This window comes from Rhineura floridana, chromosome 2 (assembly GCF_030035675.1).
Source record: "Rhineura floridana isolate rRhiFlo1 chromosome 2, rRhiFlo1.hap2, whole genome shotgun sequence".
Taxonomy (NCBI): Eukaryota; Metazoa; Chordata; class Lepidosauria; order Squamata; family Rhineuridae; genus Rhineura; species Rhineura floridana.
Window position 1 is genome coordinate 128,308,592 of NC_084481.1, and position 17,460 is coordinate 128,326,051.

Here is a 17,460-nt window from a genome sequence, read left to right on the forward strand (position 1 = left end):
CTTTGACTTTTTGTGGAAAGAATAAAGTAATGTTTATGAGATTTGATGATTAAGTAAGATAACTACTGGAGGAAAGTGATTTTATAATATGACTTAAGAGACAGGATTGTTATATATTATAGACTTATAACTGATTTGATCTTTGACAAATGGGAAGTCAATATTTTACTCTTTATTTTTTATTTTTGTTTTTTTTTTCTTTTTTTTTTTTTGTTTAACTATTTCTGATTTTGTTTTTTGTCTTTGAATGTTTTATGATTTTGTCTTGTATGTTTTATGAAAATCTGAATAAAAATTATTGAAAAAAAACAAAAAAAAAAACAAAAAGGGATTGCGAAGAGCTCCAAAAAGACCTCTCCAAACTGAGTGAATGGGCAGAAAAATGGCAAATGCAATTCAATATAAATAAGTGTAAAATTATGCATATTGGAGCAAAAAATCTTAATTTCACATATACGCTCATGGGGTCTGAACTGGCAGTGACCGACCAGGAGAGAGACCTCGGGGTTGTAGTGGACAGCACGATGAAAATGTTGACCCAGTGTGCGGCAGCTGTGAAAAAGGCAAATTCCATGCTAGCGATAATTAGGAAAGGTATTGAAAATAAAACAGCCGATATCATAATGCCATTGTATAAATCTATGGTGCGGCCGCATTTGGAATACTGTGTACAGTTCTGGTCGCCTCATCTCAAAAAGGATATTATAGAGTTGGAAAAGGTTCAGAAGAGGGCAACCAGAATGATCAAGGGGATGGAGCGACTCCCTTACGAGGAAAGGTTGCAGCATTTGGGGCTTTTTAGTTTAGAGAAAAGGCGGGTCAGAGGAGACATGATAGAAGTGTATAAAATTATGCATGGCATTGAGAAAGTGGATAGAGAAAAGTTCTTCTCTCTCTCTCATAATACTAGAACTCGTGGACATTCAAAGAAGCTGAATGTTGGAAGATTCAGGACAGACAAAAGGAAGTACTTCTTTACTCAGCGCATAGTTAAACTATGGAATTTGCTCCCACAAGATGTAGTAATGGCCACCAGCTTGGACGGCTTTAAAAGAAGATTAGACCAATTCATGGAGGACAGGGCTATCAATGGCTACTAGCCATGATGGCTGTGCTGTGCCACCCTAGTCAGAGGCAGCATGCTTCTGAAAACCAGTTGCCGGAAGCCTCAGGAGGGGAGAGTGTTCTTGCACTCGGGTCCTGCTTGCAGGCTTCCCCCAGGCACCTGGTTGGCCACTGTGAGAACAGGATGCTGGACTAGATGGGCCACTGGCCTGATCCAGCAGGCTCTTCTTATGTTCTTATGTACTGAACTAGTGTATAAAGTTTGCTATAGTTACAAGAGCCCAATAGTAAAACAGTAGTTTGAAATTGCCCCCCTTCAGAGTTGGAGAAAAAGCATTTTAAAATGACAAGCATTTCCCATTCTCCCATTCTCCCCCTCCAGGAAGTCCAGGCATACAGCCAAGATAGTATATTCAAAACAAACAAGTATGAATTAGAACGTAAACAGTGACAAGAACAAGAAATATCTTAGCAGGATTTCCTGAATGGTCGGCAGTACCCTGGCCAATTCACCTGTGAATTGATATTAACTCTGATAGGTTGTTTAGGAAACTAAATGTCTATGAGAATGGAAAGGTGATTGTAAGACTGTCCCATGAGAATTTTTATGACAAGTCTGTGAGAATTTTTATGGGAATGTTTATGACAAATCTGTGGGAATGAATTCATGAGAAAAGACTATGGGAACACACCTTCCCATAGAAAAGAAAGTGTATAAAAAGCCAGGTTTCATCGCACTCAGGGCCCCCACAGCTCTGCTAGAGTGGGGGAGGTTGAAGAAAGCAGGAGAAGCATCCATCTATTCCATCCATAACATCTGGTGGGTGATGTATCATGACATGTATTCCTTTGTACTTTGGCTCTATTACACTAACTCAGTCCTTCAACTATTGTAACTTTTTTAGTTAAGATGTGCCTTCAGAGTTTTATACTTTGATGTTAAATGGATAGCCAGCCATTTCTTTTGTGCAGATACGCATATTTCTATTTTTCTGTTTTCTGTTTCTTCAATGATGGCTAAGGCCACCTAGGATGCATTTTATTAGTTGTAGTGTGCAAGATATTAATAAATGGCATATATTATAAAGATTGATCTGCTGTCTGAAGTCTGACTCCCAAACAGAAAATTTCTGGTTTCTCCAAGACTCAAGAATTTTTGAGTGGGGCCTCCCTCTATTCTATTCTCCGCCTACATTAAATGACTGCTGTTGATAACCTGTGAGCTTAGATGACCTAACGTTCAACATGCAAGGACTCTGTGTAGATACAGGGGAAGGGAGAAAGCAAGAACCCTTGACCCTATGCATACACTGGCAAGGGAGTAGTCTTGCCGGTAACAGGCACCTACTGAAGAACTTCCTCTTTCAACAAGCCTTTTTAGGTAGAAACCGTATAGAATCATAGAATAGTAGAGTTGGAAGGGGCCTATAAGGCCATCAAGCCCAACCCCCTGCTCAACGCAGGAATCCAGATCAAAGCATTCCCGAGAGATGACTGTCCAGCTGCCTCTTGAATGCCTCCAGTGTCGGAAAGCCCACTACCTCTCTAGGTAATTGGTTCCATTGTTGTATGGCTCTAACAGTTAGGAAGTTTTTCCTGATGTTCCATCAAAATCTGACTTCCTGCAACTTGAGCCCATTATTCCGTGTCCTGCACTCTGGGACGATCCTGGCCCTCCTCTACGTGACAACCTTTCATGTACTTGAAGAGTGCTATCAAAACTCCCCTCAGTCTTCTCTTCTCCAGGCTAAACATGCCCAGTTCTTTCAGTCTCTCCTCATAGGACTTTGTTTTGAGTCCCCTGATCATCCTTGTTGCCCTCCTCTGAACCTGTTCCAGTTTGTCTGCATTCTTCTTAAACTGCAGAGACCAGAACTGAACACAATACTCAAGATGAGGCCTAACCAGTGCTGAAAAGAGGGGAACTAATACTTCACGCGATTTGGAAAGTATACTTCTGTTAATGCAGCCTAATATAGCATTTGCCTTTTTTGCAGCCACATTGCACTGTTGGCTCATATTCAGCTTGTGATCAACGATAATTCCAAGATCCTTCTTTTTCCTAAGTGTAGAACTTTGCATTTATTGTTGTGCTGTGTGTAGTTGTGTTGCTTAATTTTGTTTAAAAGCAGCACCACATCAGCAGAGAGTAACAGCAGATGTTGAAATGCTAGTGTGCCAGCGTGTGTGTGCGTTTGCCTAAGAAAGCAGGCTTTTACCCTGCAACAGCATCACTGAGACTGAAGACTTAGTAAAATAAGAAAAGCTACTTTATTTAGAGAAATACATAGTAGATAGAAAAGGCATACCTAGTTCTAACTAACTAGCTAAGTTGGAGGCATAACACCCAGGTGCAGGAGTCAGCCCCATGCTCGGAGAGAGAGAGACAAAGGGAGTCTCCTCTCTTCCAGACAGCCAGAGGACAAAGGAGTGGGAAGGGCAGAAGGAGGAGGGGCAGGTAAGCTTCCCTAAAGACATCACAGTCTAGTGACAGAAGGAACTCAGTCAGGGCATCACAGATAAAAGGTAAACAAAGCCTATCCATCTGGAGGACCCTAGCTCTATCTTCCTTCTGGAGCTTAAACAAAAGAACAAAACAGGAGTTGCTCTTGCCCCACTTCCAACATTTATCCCTGTTGAATTTCATTCTGTTGTTTTCAGCCCAATGCTCCAACCTATCATAGTCCCTGCAAATTTGATAAGCATGCTCTGTACCTCCTCATCCAAGTCATTAATAAAAATGTTGAAGAGCACTGGGTCCAGGACCAAGCCCTGTGGTACCCCACTTGTTATTTCCACCTAGTTTGAGAGGTAACCATTGATCAGCACTCTTTCAGTACGATTCTGGAGCCAACTGTGGATCCACCTGATAGTTGTTCCATCCAGCCCACATTTAGCTGGCTTGCTATCAGAATATCATGGGTCACTTTGTCAAAAGCTTTGCTGAAGTTGAGATATATTATGTCCACAGCATTCCCACAGTCTACAAGGGAGGGTACCCAATCAAAAAAATGAGAGAAGATTGGTTTTGCAGGATTTGTTCTTCATAAATCCATGTTGGCTCCTAGTAATCACTGCATTGTTTTCAAGGTGCTTACAGATTGACTGCTTTATCATCTGCTCCAGAGTTTTTCCAGGGATTGATGTTAGGCTGACTGGTCTGTAGTTCCTCGGTTCCTCCTTTTTACCCTTTTTGCAGATAGGGACAACATTAGCTCTCCTCCAATCATCCGGCACTTCACCAGTCCTCCATGATTTTGCAAAGATAATAGACAGAGAGTTCTTCAGCCAATTCCTTCAATAGTCTAGGATGCAGTTTATGGGCCCCTGCTGACTTGAACTCATTCAAAGTGATTAGGTATTCCTTGACTGTTTGTCTATTAATCTCAAGCTCCAATCCTGCCGCTTCTACTTCATGTTTCCCGGGAGGGTCATAGACCCTTTTTTGGGAGAAGACTGAGCCAAAGTAGGAATTGAGCACTTCTGCCTTTTCTTTGTCATCTGTTGTCATTTTGCCTTCCTCATTGAGTAACTGTGGCACCGTTTCTTTTCTCTGTCTTTTACTATGGACATACCTGAAGAAAACGTTTTTGTTGCTTTTAGGATCCCTCGCTAGCCTCAGCTCATTCTCAGCTTTAGCCTTCCTGACGCCATCCCTGAAATTCCGTGATAACTGCCTGTACTCTTCCTTTGTGGTCTGGCCTTCTTTCCACTTCCTGTATGTGTCCTTTTTTGTTTTCAAGTCATCTCTAAGCTTTTTGTAAAGCCACATTGGCTTCTTCTGCTGTTTTCCCCTTTTTTCCCTTGTTGGAATTGCTTCCCATTGCACTTTTAGAATTTCCTTTTTTAGAAACTCCCACCCATCTTCGACTCCTTTTCTCATTAGGGTCACTTGCCATGGAACCGTACTTACAATTGTTCTGACTTTATTTAAATCAGCTTTCCTGAAGTCCAGGGTGCACGTATGGATACTCTCAGCTTTCTGTTAAAAGCAAGAATTCAAGTGTGGTGTGGTCAGAGTTCCGGTAACTGCCCCTTCATCCACCAACTCATCTCTATTGGTTAGAATCAAGTCCAAGATAGCTGATCCTCTGGTTGCTTCCTCCACTTTCTGTAGGAGAATGTTGTCTCCAACACAAGTCAGAAATTTCTTGGAGGGGCTGTGTTTGGCAGAATTTGTCTCCCAACAGATATCGGGATAATTGAAGTCCCCCATTACTGCTACATCATGCCTCCTCGAAACATTGGCAATTTGCTTTGCAAAAGTTTCATCCTCGTCTTCTCCTTGATTGGGTGGTCGGTAATAGACTCCAAGCACCACATTCCTTTTATTACTTGCCCCATTAATTTTAATCCAGATACTCTCTTAGCCTAGGCTGCATCTGTGTTAAAATTGTTTTTAAGATGCTTTTAAAGATCTTTTTTTAAAAAAAAGATTTTTTGTTTTTAAGATGGTTTAGGATGTTTTTAGTGTTTTATCCCCTTGTTTGCTGCCCTGGGCTCCTTCTAGGAAGAAGGGCAGGATAGACATTTAATAAATAGATAATACACACACACACAATGTGTTGTGTGCCTCATAGCATCTCCTGGAGGCCAGAGAGACCCCAAAGTGCACTGTTTACTTCTGTTACAGCACCCAGTCAAGAAAATGGAAAACGTCATGTTCTAAAAATAATTCCCTCTTTCTCACACACATATATATCCCACAGAGAGACACATGCACACAGTTCCCCTTATAAGAAAACTGGGCAACAACACAAAAAAGTCCTCACAGGATCTAGTTCCCAATCAGCATTTCTAGGTTAGGAATCTTAGGACTGACATTAGCACAGCTGCAATTTTCTGAGATTATGAATCATTGCAGTTGAGAAATGTGCCACATACTTGCTCAAAAACAAAGGCTTTGCCTTGATAAATAAAATAGATATAGTTCAGTAATGTATCTAGTAACATGTCTCCAAAACTGGCCAGATACAGAAGTTGTGGTAAGTTTTAACTACAAAAGAAGCAATTCAGTTTTCAACCTTCCCATCACAACCATTTTGGTTATTCTCCATCCTTTCACATAACTTATTTTTTCTCCTTTTTCCCCTTCAGTTTTTGCTAATGTAATATCATGTCCTTGAATGCTTTTTATTCTCCATCTATGTTGAAGCCCTTTGTAAAATGACCTGTCCCGCATGCAATCAAAAATTGAAACTATTCTGAAAATTAAAAATATTTATTACTTCCATTGCAGTACAGCCACATTGGTAGTAGTATCTACATTAGTTTGAAAAAAATATGCACAAGAATAAGGAGTTAGTTAGAAACAATTCATTCATCTAGAACTGAAAAAATCATCCTCATGTGATGGTGATCATTACTTTTGTTCTTAATTCTGATTAATTAAACTGGAGGTAGTCTTTAGTTATGGTCCTCCAAAGGTTTGTCCTAAATAAAAACACCATCAATATACATCTTGGTATCTTCAGTGGCTTTAAATATCTGCATTGCTTGCCTTTGAATGACTTCTGATGCTGATCTGAGCCTAAATGTGTGTAGAAGTTAACTCCATTCATCTAGTCAAATTCGTTAAAAATCTAGGTAATGCACGTAGCATTGAAAAATATTTCTCACCAGCTATATCATCAGAAATATATTCATTGACAGGCAGCAGAAACAGTTCCTTTTGAATATATTGTTTATGTCCTTTGAACTATTAAATGAAGTCATTCTGTAAGTTCTTCTACCTCATTAATTATTTCCAATAATACCAAATGGCTTCTTTAATTCATGTGTCTTGTCCGAGGGAGATATGGATGGTGGGAACACAGGATCAGGCCTTTTCAGTGGTGCCTCCCCAACTGTGGAATGCTCTCCACAGAGGTCCACCTGGTACCATTGCTATTAATTAGGGATGTGCTAGAATTCCGCTCAATTTGGATTTGGTACCTAGTTTTCCATTAATTAGCTTATTCTCAGTTGCTGAGGATCGGATTTTAATGTCGCAAATTTATACAGCTATTTTTGAAAATGGACCTTTAAAAAAATCCACCTCTAAAACATTGAGTGTAAGAATTATAATTTATTGATATTTCATTTTAAAATATCAATATTTCCTTCAAAACTATCAATATTAATATCAATATTTTTCCAAGCAAATAAAACCAAGGATCAGTCAAAGCAGCGGCTAGTGGATACAGAACAAGCTTGAATCCCACCCCTACTGTAAATCTTTAGACACAAGGCATTTTGCTCCTAATTGGAGTACATCTTTTAGACAGGTGGGGTAGGATGTGTCCGTTTTATGTTATTGCTGGATGAGCACTTTTTGTTATTTTTTTAAAAGAAATCTTTTATGTATTTTATATTGGATGCTTTTACAAACTGTAAGTCACTTTGAGACAATATTTTTGTAGTAAGTGACAAATAAATATAATAAATAATAATAATAGTTTAAAACTACTGGGAACTTTCTAGGAGCACACACAGTTGTCTGATTTGGTACTGACCGAGAGCTCTGTATTGTACTTTGTGGCTAATCTAACTACAGCCTGCAACACATTATTCAACACAGATGCCAACACTGATCTACCACACAGTCATTTGATAAATCCTTGTGTTACACAGTTTTCAATACCGAATTGGCTGCTTTGTACTCTGTAACCACTACAAATCCCCACTGTAAGCTAATGGCTTTACATTTTTATCTTTAATACACTCTGATTTCCACTTGAACCTCTTTTGATAAGTATCCAAAATCCCACTTTTCTCTGCCATCGTTTTCTAATCCAGTTATCTGCCCGTTCCTTTTTAATTCTTCAGACATTTGCCCTATATAGAATTTCTGCTTCTGTGTTGTTTCCATTGTTGTTCCACTGCAGTGTTTTTCAGCCTTGGGTTCCCAGGTATCGTTGGACTACAATTCTCATCATCCCCAGTCAGCTTAGCAAATGGTCAGGGATGATGAGAGTTATAGTCCAATAACATCTGTGGACTCAGGATTGAAGAACACTGCCCTACTGTACCTCATCAGCTTGCATATCCTGTTTTCTCTCTGCACGTTTTTGAGTACAGACTCTAGCAAAACAATTGTACCTCTTGCACAAGGTGCAGTGATTGTCCTGTACAGGATCGTGCATATATACTACGTAGGGAACTTTTGTGCATCTCCTTGCATGGCTTCCTAGCTCATTTTGTCATTGTCTGGGGAAGATCTCCCTGATCTTTTTGGCTCTCCCCTTGCTTCCAGCTCACTATCTTTTTTACATTCTGGTCATTCTGTGCAGCATTTCAAGGTCTTTTCAGATTGTTAGATGTGTGTAGGTGCACAGTGACAAAAAGGCTCTGTCCTAGCCTAAGGATCCCAACCAATGGCAGCCTAAGCAGAGTCAGGTTTTTAAAAAAGTAGCATGGGGACCTAACCAGATTGAGACCACAGCACATGGAGCAGAGCTTTAAACCTCCCTATCACCACCATCACAATTCTGGAAAAAAATCACCACCCTATTGCAGCCAACATTCGACTGACGTTCAACATTCAATATTTAGACACAGAAGAAGGGAGAAAGCAAGAACCCTCGACCCTGTACATTCACTGGCAAGGGGGTTAGCCTTGCAAAAATCAAGCAATAGTAAAAAAAAGCTCCCATTGTCGCCAATGGGACCATTTCTACTATCATTTTTGCTATGCATAGCCATCAACCAACTGAAGTCACTGACTATAACAACATTCTTTAAGAACTCAATAACCAGAATTTGTCATAAAAGCCTTGCTGAGTTTTACCATCAGCTTTTCCTTTGTTAGAAGACAGTCAAACTTGATTTCTTTTCCCCACTGTTTCGTAATAGTATGTCAGTTATGTTAGTCCCGCTCTGCCCGCCCGAATGAAGCCTGGATGGGGGGTGCATATTTGCGGCTGGAGTTGAAGCCCCAGTCATCATGGGAAGAGTGGGCAGCGGTTGCGCATCACACTATTTAAGCCTGTGCCGCCCTCCCTACCATCCTCTTGGCGCGCGATGGCAGGATAGCACAGGACAGGAGCAGAGTGGTGAGAGAGTGGGTTGTGGCGGCCATTTATTGAACTGCACACAGTCAGCGCCATTTTGTGGGTGCTGTGGCCTGCATCTGCAGGGCAATTTTGGTGGCAGGGTGAGCTGGGGCTCCATTGCGCCCTGGGAGGATTGAGGCTGGCTTAAGCTTGTCCCCCTTGTTGGCTGTGACAGCGCAGGCAGTGCTGTTTTGGTGTGGCGGTGAGTGTGCGGTGGGGCCACAACAACGGGTTTTAGGCCTCTTCCTAGTCTTCTCCCCCGCAAGTGGCTGATTAAGGGGAGGTGGCTGCAGAGGCCTTGTAGGCCTTTGGACCTGGCATCCCCCATTACACCTTGGAAGCCTTTTCTCTCTCCATCTCATCACTCATCCCCCCCCCACACACACAGGGTGCTTGTTTAAGTGGGGAGATAAGGGAAGGGACAGTGCAAGCTTTTGGTGTTCAAGCCTTCCCACACATATACACAGACAGGGTTTTTCTGGGGAAATACAAGGGAGGAGGCAATACAGGCCTGCAAGCCACGCCTGCCCCTGATGGCAGTGTTGTCAGATGAGGATGAGGTGCCCCCATGGGCAGTTATCCTGGCCCGCTTGGATGCCCTGGAGCAGCAGAGCGGGCAGTTGGGGGACAGAACCATTGGGCCCTGAACTTCCTCGGCCTGTTGGGGGAGGCCTAAGGCGTAATGAGGGATGAGCAGTAAAAGGTCTAATATGAATGCTATGAATTTAATTATAGCACGACTGGATGTGCTGGAGGCTGGGCCTAGCACGGCCCCTATGGTGCCAGCTGGAGGGGGAGAGATGATGAGGCCAGTCCCGGAGTGCCAGCTGGCTGAGGTGTCATCAGTGGCACCAGTGGAAGGTGAGTTGGCAGCATGGGGTCAATGGCTGGGATGGACTGGTTGGGGAATGCCGCCATGGGGGTTCTGGCCTCAGGGCCAGGGATGGCCTACTGCCCAGCCTGGCAGAGTGGAGGCAGGTCAGGCAGCTGGGGTTGGTGGTGGAGTTGAAGTTTCAGTCAGACCCATCAAGCACCAATCATGGTGGCTTGTAACCAAGTGTGACAGCCGTCTGGGCCAGGTATGGAAACTGAGGCTGCTTCTGTGGAGACTGCAAGCCAGCCCACGGAGACTATGGTTCCCCCGAAGGTAACTGAACAGCCAGCCAAGGAAGTGGCTGAGGACCTGTTGCGGGCTATTGCGGTGAATGCTATTCCTTTTGGGGAAACATCTGCGCCTCTCGGCTTTCACCTGCTCCCTGCCACAAAGGAAAAAAAATTGCGGGGGAAGTATGTGGACTTGTTCTCCTTACTTTACAGGGAGCCTCCTAAAATGGACAAGGAAAAAAGGGAGGATAGGGATCAGGATAGGCCCAGGCATAAAAAGTTGGACAGGACATGGGCCAACTGGCTGCCGGCTTACCTGATTCACGCAGTGGTTATATTACAGAAGCAGCTACTGCTGCTGCTTAAATACCTGGATATTATTTATAGGGGTTATTTGGAGTTCTCAGGCCTCACATGGCTCTCATACAATGAGGCGTTTAGGATGTGGGCAGCCTTTGATAAGGCTTTGCCATGGGATGGAAAGGAGCCTGAGTTATGGCTGCAATTCATGGTGGCCACTCAGGCTCTAGAGGAAGATAGGAGTGATAGCGGACATCTACTGAGCAGGCAGCCAGCGGCTACCCTTCCCTGCTTTAATGCAGGGCAAGGGGTTCAACACAGGCTGCTCTGCTGGGAATTCAGCTCCAGGGTGGTTTGCGCTTGCAGTCCCTGTCGTTTCCGGCACAAGTGCTCCATCTGTGGTGATTCACACTCCTGCACCAATTGCCCTCAAGGCAGATCATTTAGGGGGTGAGGAACATGCAGGGAGGCAGGAAGCAGCCCCCTCCTGGTGCTGTTCAAGGTAAAGGGTCCCTTCCCAGTTAAACTGGAGGTGCTGAGGGCATTGTTGGTAGGCTACCCAGTTGAAGGAGGTGGTCAGTTCTTGTTACAAGGTTTTTCGTTAGGTTTTAGGATACCATATACCGGCCAGCAGATTGCTTTCATGTTCCAGAACCTTAAGTCTGTCCAGGGTATGGAAGCAATTGTAAGGGTTAAGATTGAAAAAGAGGTATGGGCAGGTAGGGTGCTGGGATCTTTCCCAACACTTCCTAATTCAACTCTGAGAGTGTCCCCCCTGGGAATAGTGCCCAAAAAAGTGCCTGGGGAAGTTAGATTAATTCATCACTTGTCTTACCCTTGGGGGCACTCTGTTAACGATTTCATACCAGATAGCCTATGCACAATGTACTATACCTGTTTTGATTCCGCAGTGCGCGTGGTGCACGCATGCAATAGAGGTGCCCTTATGGGCAAATGCAGCATCAAGTCTGCTTTTCGTCTCTTGCCCATCCACCAGGGGGATTTTAAGCTCCTAGGATACGCCTTCTCTGGCCAATTTTATGGCCATTACCTCTGGGCTGCTCTATTTCCCGTGTGGTCTTTGAGCACGTTAGCTCCTTCCTGGAATGGGTGGTCAAGAGGCGGGCAGGCTTGGATGCAGTTGCGCACTATCTGGATGGTTTCTTGTTTGCAGGTGCTGCAGGTTCAGCCACATGCCAGCACCTGATGTCCCATTTTTACAACTTGATGGGGGAGCTAGGGGTTCCCTTAGCCACGGAAAATATGGAAGGCCCATCCACAATGTTGACCTTTCTAGGTATCGAGGTTGACACTGAGGCACAGTGCTGCCAGCTGCCCAGGGATAAGCTCAACCTATTACAGGCCAAGATCCAGGAGGTCTCCGGGGCCAGAAAGGTTTCCCTGGCAGCCTTGCAGGAGCTGGCTGGGTGATTGAACTTTGCATGTAGGGTCATCGCACCAGGCCAGGCATTCCTTCGTTGGGTGTATGATGCAAATGAAGGACTTTCCTGACCTCACCACAGACACAGAGTCACGGCAGCTTTGCACACCAACCTTGATGTGTAGTCATACTTTTTGCAGGTTTTCAATGGGGTTTCATTTTGGAGGGAGGACCTGCTTCTAGAAGCAGAGCTACTAGTCCAGTCAGATGCCTCAGGAGTGTTTGGTTTTGGGGTAGTATTGGAAAATTCATGGTGTAGGGGTGATTGGCCGGAGGCCTGGATTAGGGATGGGATAACCAAGGATTTGACTTTCCTCGAATTCTTTCCCATCGTAGTCACGGCCTACCTGTGGGTAGAGAGACTGCAGAACTCTACTGTCCATTTTTGGTGTGATAACATGGCCACGGTCCAGGTTACCAACTCCATTACATCTAGGAATCGGAGGGTTATAGGTCTGGTCCAATCTTTTGTTCTCTAGTGCCTATATTTTAATGTCTTATTTCGGGCGAGACATGTGCCTGGTATTAATAATGGTGTTGCTGATGCTCTGTCACGGAACCAGCTGGAGAGGTTTCAAGACCTGGCGCCACTGGCCAGGGCTCAGCTGGAGGCCATGCCGCCTGAGATTTAGGAGATTGGAGAGCAGAGTTGGAGAGGCCCATAAGCCTATCCATTGCACCCAGCACGCTGGCCAGCTATCAGAGAGCAGGTAGGGAGCTCCAGGAGTTTAGGGGCAGCAGGGGCTACGCACAAAGGTGGCCTATCCCTGTGGATCACCTGCTGGAATTCCTGGTGGAAGGCCGGAAAAGGAGCCTTTCTGTCAGGACTCTGAGAGGTAAGCTGGCAAGGCTTTCATTTATAGCCAAGGCAGGGGGTTTTATGGATTATGCGGATGATTTTCGGGTCCGTCGTATGTTGGCAGGCTGGACTCAGACAGCCCTGCTGCCCCTGATTCCCATCGCCCTTTGTCACCCAATTTACTAGTGGGACTTTTAGGGCGTTGGGATAGCATATGTTCTTCCTGCTATGAGGTTCAGCTGCTTCATGCAGTGGCCCTCATGTTATTTTGGGGGGCTTTTAGGATTGGTGAAGTGGTGGCAGGGTCCAAGTCGGACTCATCTTTGCGTGCACTTCTCTGGTTGGATGTTAATTTAGATGGGGGTTGTGCCACAGTTAAGTTGCGGTGGCCTAAGACAGACCAGGGTCATAAGGGGCGTAGCATAGTTCTAGCGGCATCCCCTGCACTGGATATCTGTCCAGTGAGGGCATTGCGCTGTTTTCTGGAGGTGAGGGGCATAGAGCCTGGTTATTTGTTTATTCATGAGGGGGTTCCCCCCTCACTAAGTTTCAGTTCTGGGCGCTTACCAAACTAGTACTCCAGGGTTTATGGGTCAACCCTGCGAGGTATGGGACCCACTCATTCAGGATAGGGGCTGCTTCTACTGCAGCAAGTATCAGATTTTCACCTACGCGTGTACAGGCCATCGAGAGATGGAAATCAGGGACATAGAGAGGTTACATTCGCCCCTTGGAGGGGACAGGTGGGCCTCTGGCCTAACCTCTTGTAAATATTTTGTTTTGGCAGGTTGCTGGAGGGAGACAGAGCAGATGCACATCCTAATCTGCAGCCATAGCATGGTATTCTGGGCGGACCGTAGAGCTGCAAAGTTACATTTTGGTGCGCAGCTGGGCCTCGGTCAATGGCTCGGCCAACAAGGGATGCACTGGGATGGGCTTCTACCCATGTGGTTCCGCACATGGTAGTCATTCACCTGGGCGGGAATGACCTCGGTTTACTCAAGGGCAAGGCCCTTAGTTTGCAAGCATGTGAGGACATGCAGTTGGTGAGGCACCGTTGGCCTCTGGTCTGAATAATATGGTTGGACATACTCTTGTGCAGGGTTTGGCACTGTTTTAGGGACCCAAAGGGATTGATAGGACTCGCAAGAAGGTCATCCAGCAGCTTCAGCTGGCTCTTCTTGCTCATAGAGGTTTGGCTTTGCATCACCCTGACATACAGCACATGTGGGCTGAACTTTATAGGGCAGATGTGGTTCACCTGATGGATGCAGGGAATGACATCCTTTTAGATGACTTGCACAGGTGTCTGCAAGACGTTGTGCTCGGCAGTGGGGTAAAGGGGGACTAAATAGAGATTTGTCCCCCTTTTGTGGCGGGAACGTGTGGGAAGGGGAGTAGGTAAGGACAGCTAGGTGGCTCCCTTAGGCACCTTTGGAGGTGATTGGCGGTTCCAGAGGCCTGTCTGTCAGGGCTTTACGGCTCGAGGGCAGGATATGGGCTGCTTCTGGGGCCAACTTACCTCATCCACCCAGAGTTTCATGGCCCCAGAGGTGGTGATGTGGGAAGGCCCCCCTGCTCACCTACAGGTGTGGCTGGAGTAAGGGGTAAGAAAAAGGGCTTACACTTGCCCAAGCAGGGGCTGGTCACCTGAGAGCTATACCAAAATACTTGCTTACAGATAGTTCTGCACCTATATTTCCTCTGCAGGTTAGTTAAAGTTTTGATTTGTAGTTTGATAAAGTGGCCCTTTGTTCAACCCAGTTTACTGTGTCGGTGTATTATTTCAACCCTCTGCCGCAAAAAGCTCAAACTGAAGCACTTTGCAGAGTCATATCTTGGTGTTTGTATGCTTTTGAATCTTTGCCACTTTTTATTTCTGTATCTTTTATCTTCTACAAGGAAGGGTCTGGCTTGTGCAGCTGTGGCAAGCTGAGCAGGCCCTAGCCAGCTGGGAAGGACTAGCCTCAGAGGGAGGCAATGGTAACCCCCCCGAATACCACTTACCATGAAAACCCTACTCATAGGGTCCCCATAAGTCGGGATTGACTTGAAGGCAGGCCATTTCCATGTCCATGTCAGACCTCATGGCTCCATATAGCAGACTGCAAGAGTTTTAATTAATTAGTCAGACCAGTTAGAAAAAGAGATGCCGTTTGATGGGCATTTGTAAACCAGACTGAAGAGCATTCCCTATTATGCTATGTAGTATTCAAGAGTGGCATCTGCTGGCAGGAAGTTGGAAAGACAGCCACTGAGGGCCATTATGAAAGCTTTACACATTTAATTACACAGATATATACTTATCCAAGAAAATGAACTATCCAGGGCTAATTAGAAATGCCCAATCTGCTAAAATCATGTGTTTATTTTTGTTACTCCATTTTCCAGATGCATTCAATTTCCTTTATGATGTGTAGCATCTGTTTGTGAAGCATTTGATTTGTTATGCTATGATGCTTTTCAAATGTTGTCAGTGCAGGAAGTATTTTAATATAAAAAGAGGTTATAAATCACAAGGATCAAGTATTATTTCAAAACAGTGAATTTATGGGAGTAGATAATATGAATGTATATCCTATATTAGTAGAAATTTTCTCATTTTAGAACCAACCTAGACAATCAAATGTGTTAATTATATATTTGTGGTATCATACATGATTTGTGTCAGTCATGATGAGATCAAGTACTAATATCACTTAGATTAGTGCAACTTTCAGATTCATAACAGTTCACAGTTATGTTCATGCAAATGGAAGCAGATATTTAACAAGTGCTTATTTCCATGTATTTACAGCAAGGTTTCCCAATATTAAATTCATTTTGCCAGCTCCTTTCAAGACTGATTACTGGAGAGAGCAAAATTGAGGTCGTTCTCTGATCCCTGGGACAGACATTATTTGAAATGTTCAGACTTCAGAAACCCAATATGAAAAAAATCATAACAAATAGCATGCCAAAGATAAGAGCATATTTTATTGTTTTCTGTCATGACAATAAACTTGGCAACATACTATGCATGCTCCAAATCACTGTAATTCCCCAAATCCAACAGGGTGTGACACATCACATCTAGTGGCTCTTTTCTCAGACGTTGGAAAGACTGATGCACTATCATTACCACATTCATGCATCAATTTGCTTATGCCAACAACAGAAAACATATAAAGGCCAGAGGTGTAGCAAAGTTGCATATATAGGATGGAAATAGCCTAGATCCAGTCTCCTGATTGCTTTTAGATTGTCTAAAAAAGATGTTAGCTGTTTCTGGGTGTCTTGGTGCTTCGGTCTTGCTGTAGCGCTGCAGTGGAAAATGAAAAGTTACAGCTCTGGTCAACACTTCAGATAAAATAAAAATTAGGAGAGGCATTAGAAGGCCACAGGGGGTTTACCAAGGGTGTGTTTATACAGTTGGGCTTGATTCACATTCACTGGTGACTACGTGGGGTACAAGATGTGTGTGTGAGAGAGAGAGATGTCCCCTCCATCTTAGGAGATATGAACAACTTCACAGCTGTCATGGCTAGATCAGGTTTGTGGATGGCTGTAATGGCATATACATCTGACGATGGTTTTCTATACTTTAACCAATACAAATTGATGTGTTTTAATAACCTTATTTTACAATGAATTTTAAAAGTTAGAATGTCCATATTGTCAAAATGAACTTATTTATATGGATTATCATATTCTGTTTTGATATGAATTGGCATTAGACTTAACTGCAATGATGGACTGATATGTGGTGGTGGGGTTTTGCTCTTGTATTGTGAGCCACTTTAGGCATGTTTGTGTGGAAAAGCAGCATACAAATTGAAATAATAATAATATTGCCTGGTCATTTGTTTATGAAATGTATATGACAAGGATTCAATGAATCAACTGAATCTCCAAATATATTTATCTATTTCATTTCATTTGAATTTATAACTTTTTAGCTTCCCTACAATGGGGTGAATTGTCTCACTTTGGTTTGGTGAAAGTCACAAGCACTGTATCTTCCTCTTGGAAAAATTATGCCTTATATGGATTGCTGTGCAAAATCATTTGACATATATAACTCAGATAAACTGTTATCCTGCCTGCATGTTGTTTAATTGAGAAAATGGCATCCCAGTTGATATACAAAATGGACAGATGAATTCAACTGTCACATTTACCTCTTCTTTCCTCAAAGCCTCAAGATGCTTGGCATGCTTATATGGGATCAAGAATTTTTTTTTTTTAAAGTATCTCATATATCCCTAACTGTAAATAAGCATCAATATTTTACTGAAATATGGTTGAGCTAGCGGGCCCATACAAGACCCCCCAAATCCAAAATGCCTTATTACCCTTTGGAATTCATTTAGGATCACATCCACAATTTATTTAATCAAAGGAACTAAAGCAGGGATGAGGACCCTGCCAACTGCCAACTCCCATCAGCCCCAGCCAGCAGAGCCAATGCTCAAGGCTGATGGGAGCTGTAGACCAGCATATCAGTAGAGCCATAGGTTCCCCTTCGCTGAGCTACATAAATGGCCTCCTGTTCTTTTCATCCTCACAGTTTAAGTCTTGCCATTTATTTTGTCATATCACAAAACAAATACGAACTCAGTACACAGCCCATTTTTTCCTGGCTCTTCCACTTTCTCCATAAGAGATCCATTGCACTGACACTTATTCTGTAGCATGTGTGGGAAGGACTGAAGCCAAAATAAGGAACAACCAAGTAA

At 43.7% G+C, this 17,460-nt stretch overlaps 1 protein-coding gene across 1 annotated transcript in view; it reads right to left on the bottom strand.

Moving 5' to 3' along the window:
• Window positions 1-15,825: 15,825 nt before the first annotated feature.
• The window catches only part of KIAA1549L (KIAA1549 like), a 305,265-nt gene continuing 303,630 nt past the window's right edge, over window positions 15,826-17,460 (bottom strand). The window contains exon 21 of the mRNA XM_061610513.1: window positions 15,826-16,043. Coding sequence (XP_061466497.1) covers window positions 15,885-16,043 — 159 coding nt within the window. The 3' untranslated portion in view covers window positions 15,826-15,884. The remainder of the gene's footprint in view (window positions 16,044-17,460) is intronic.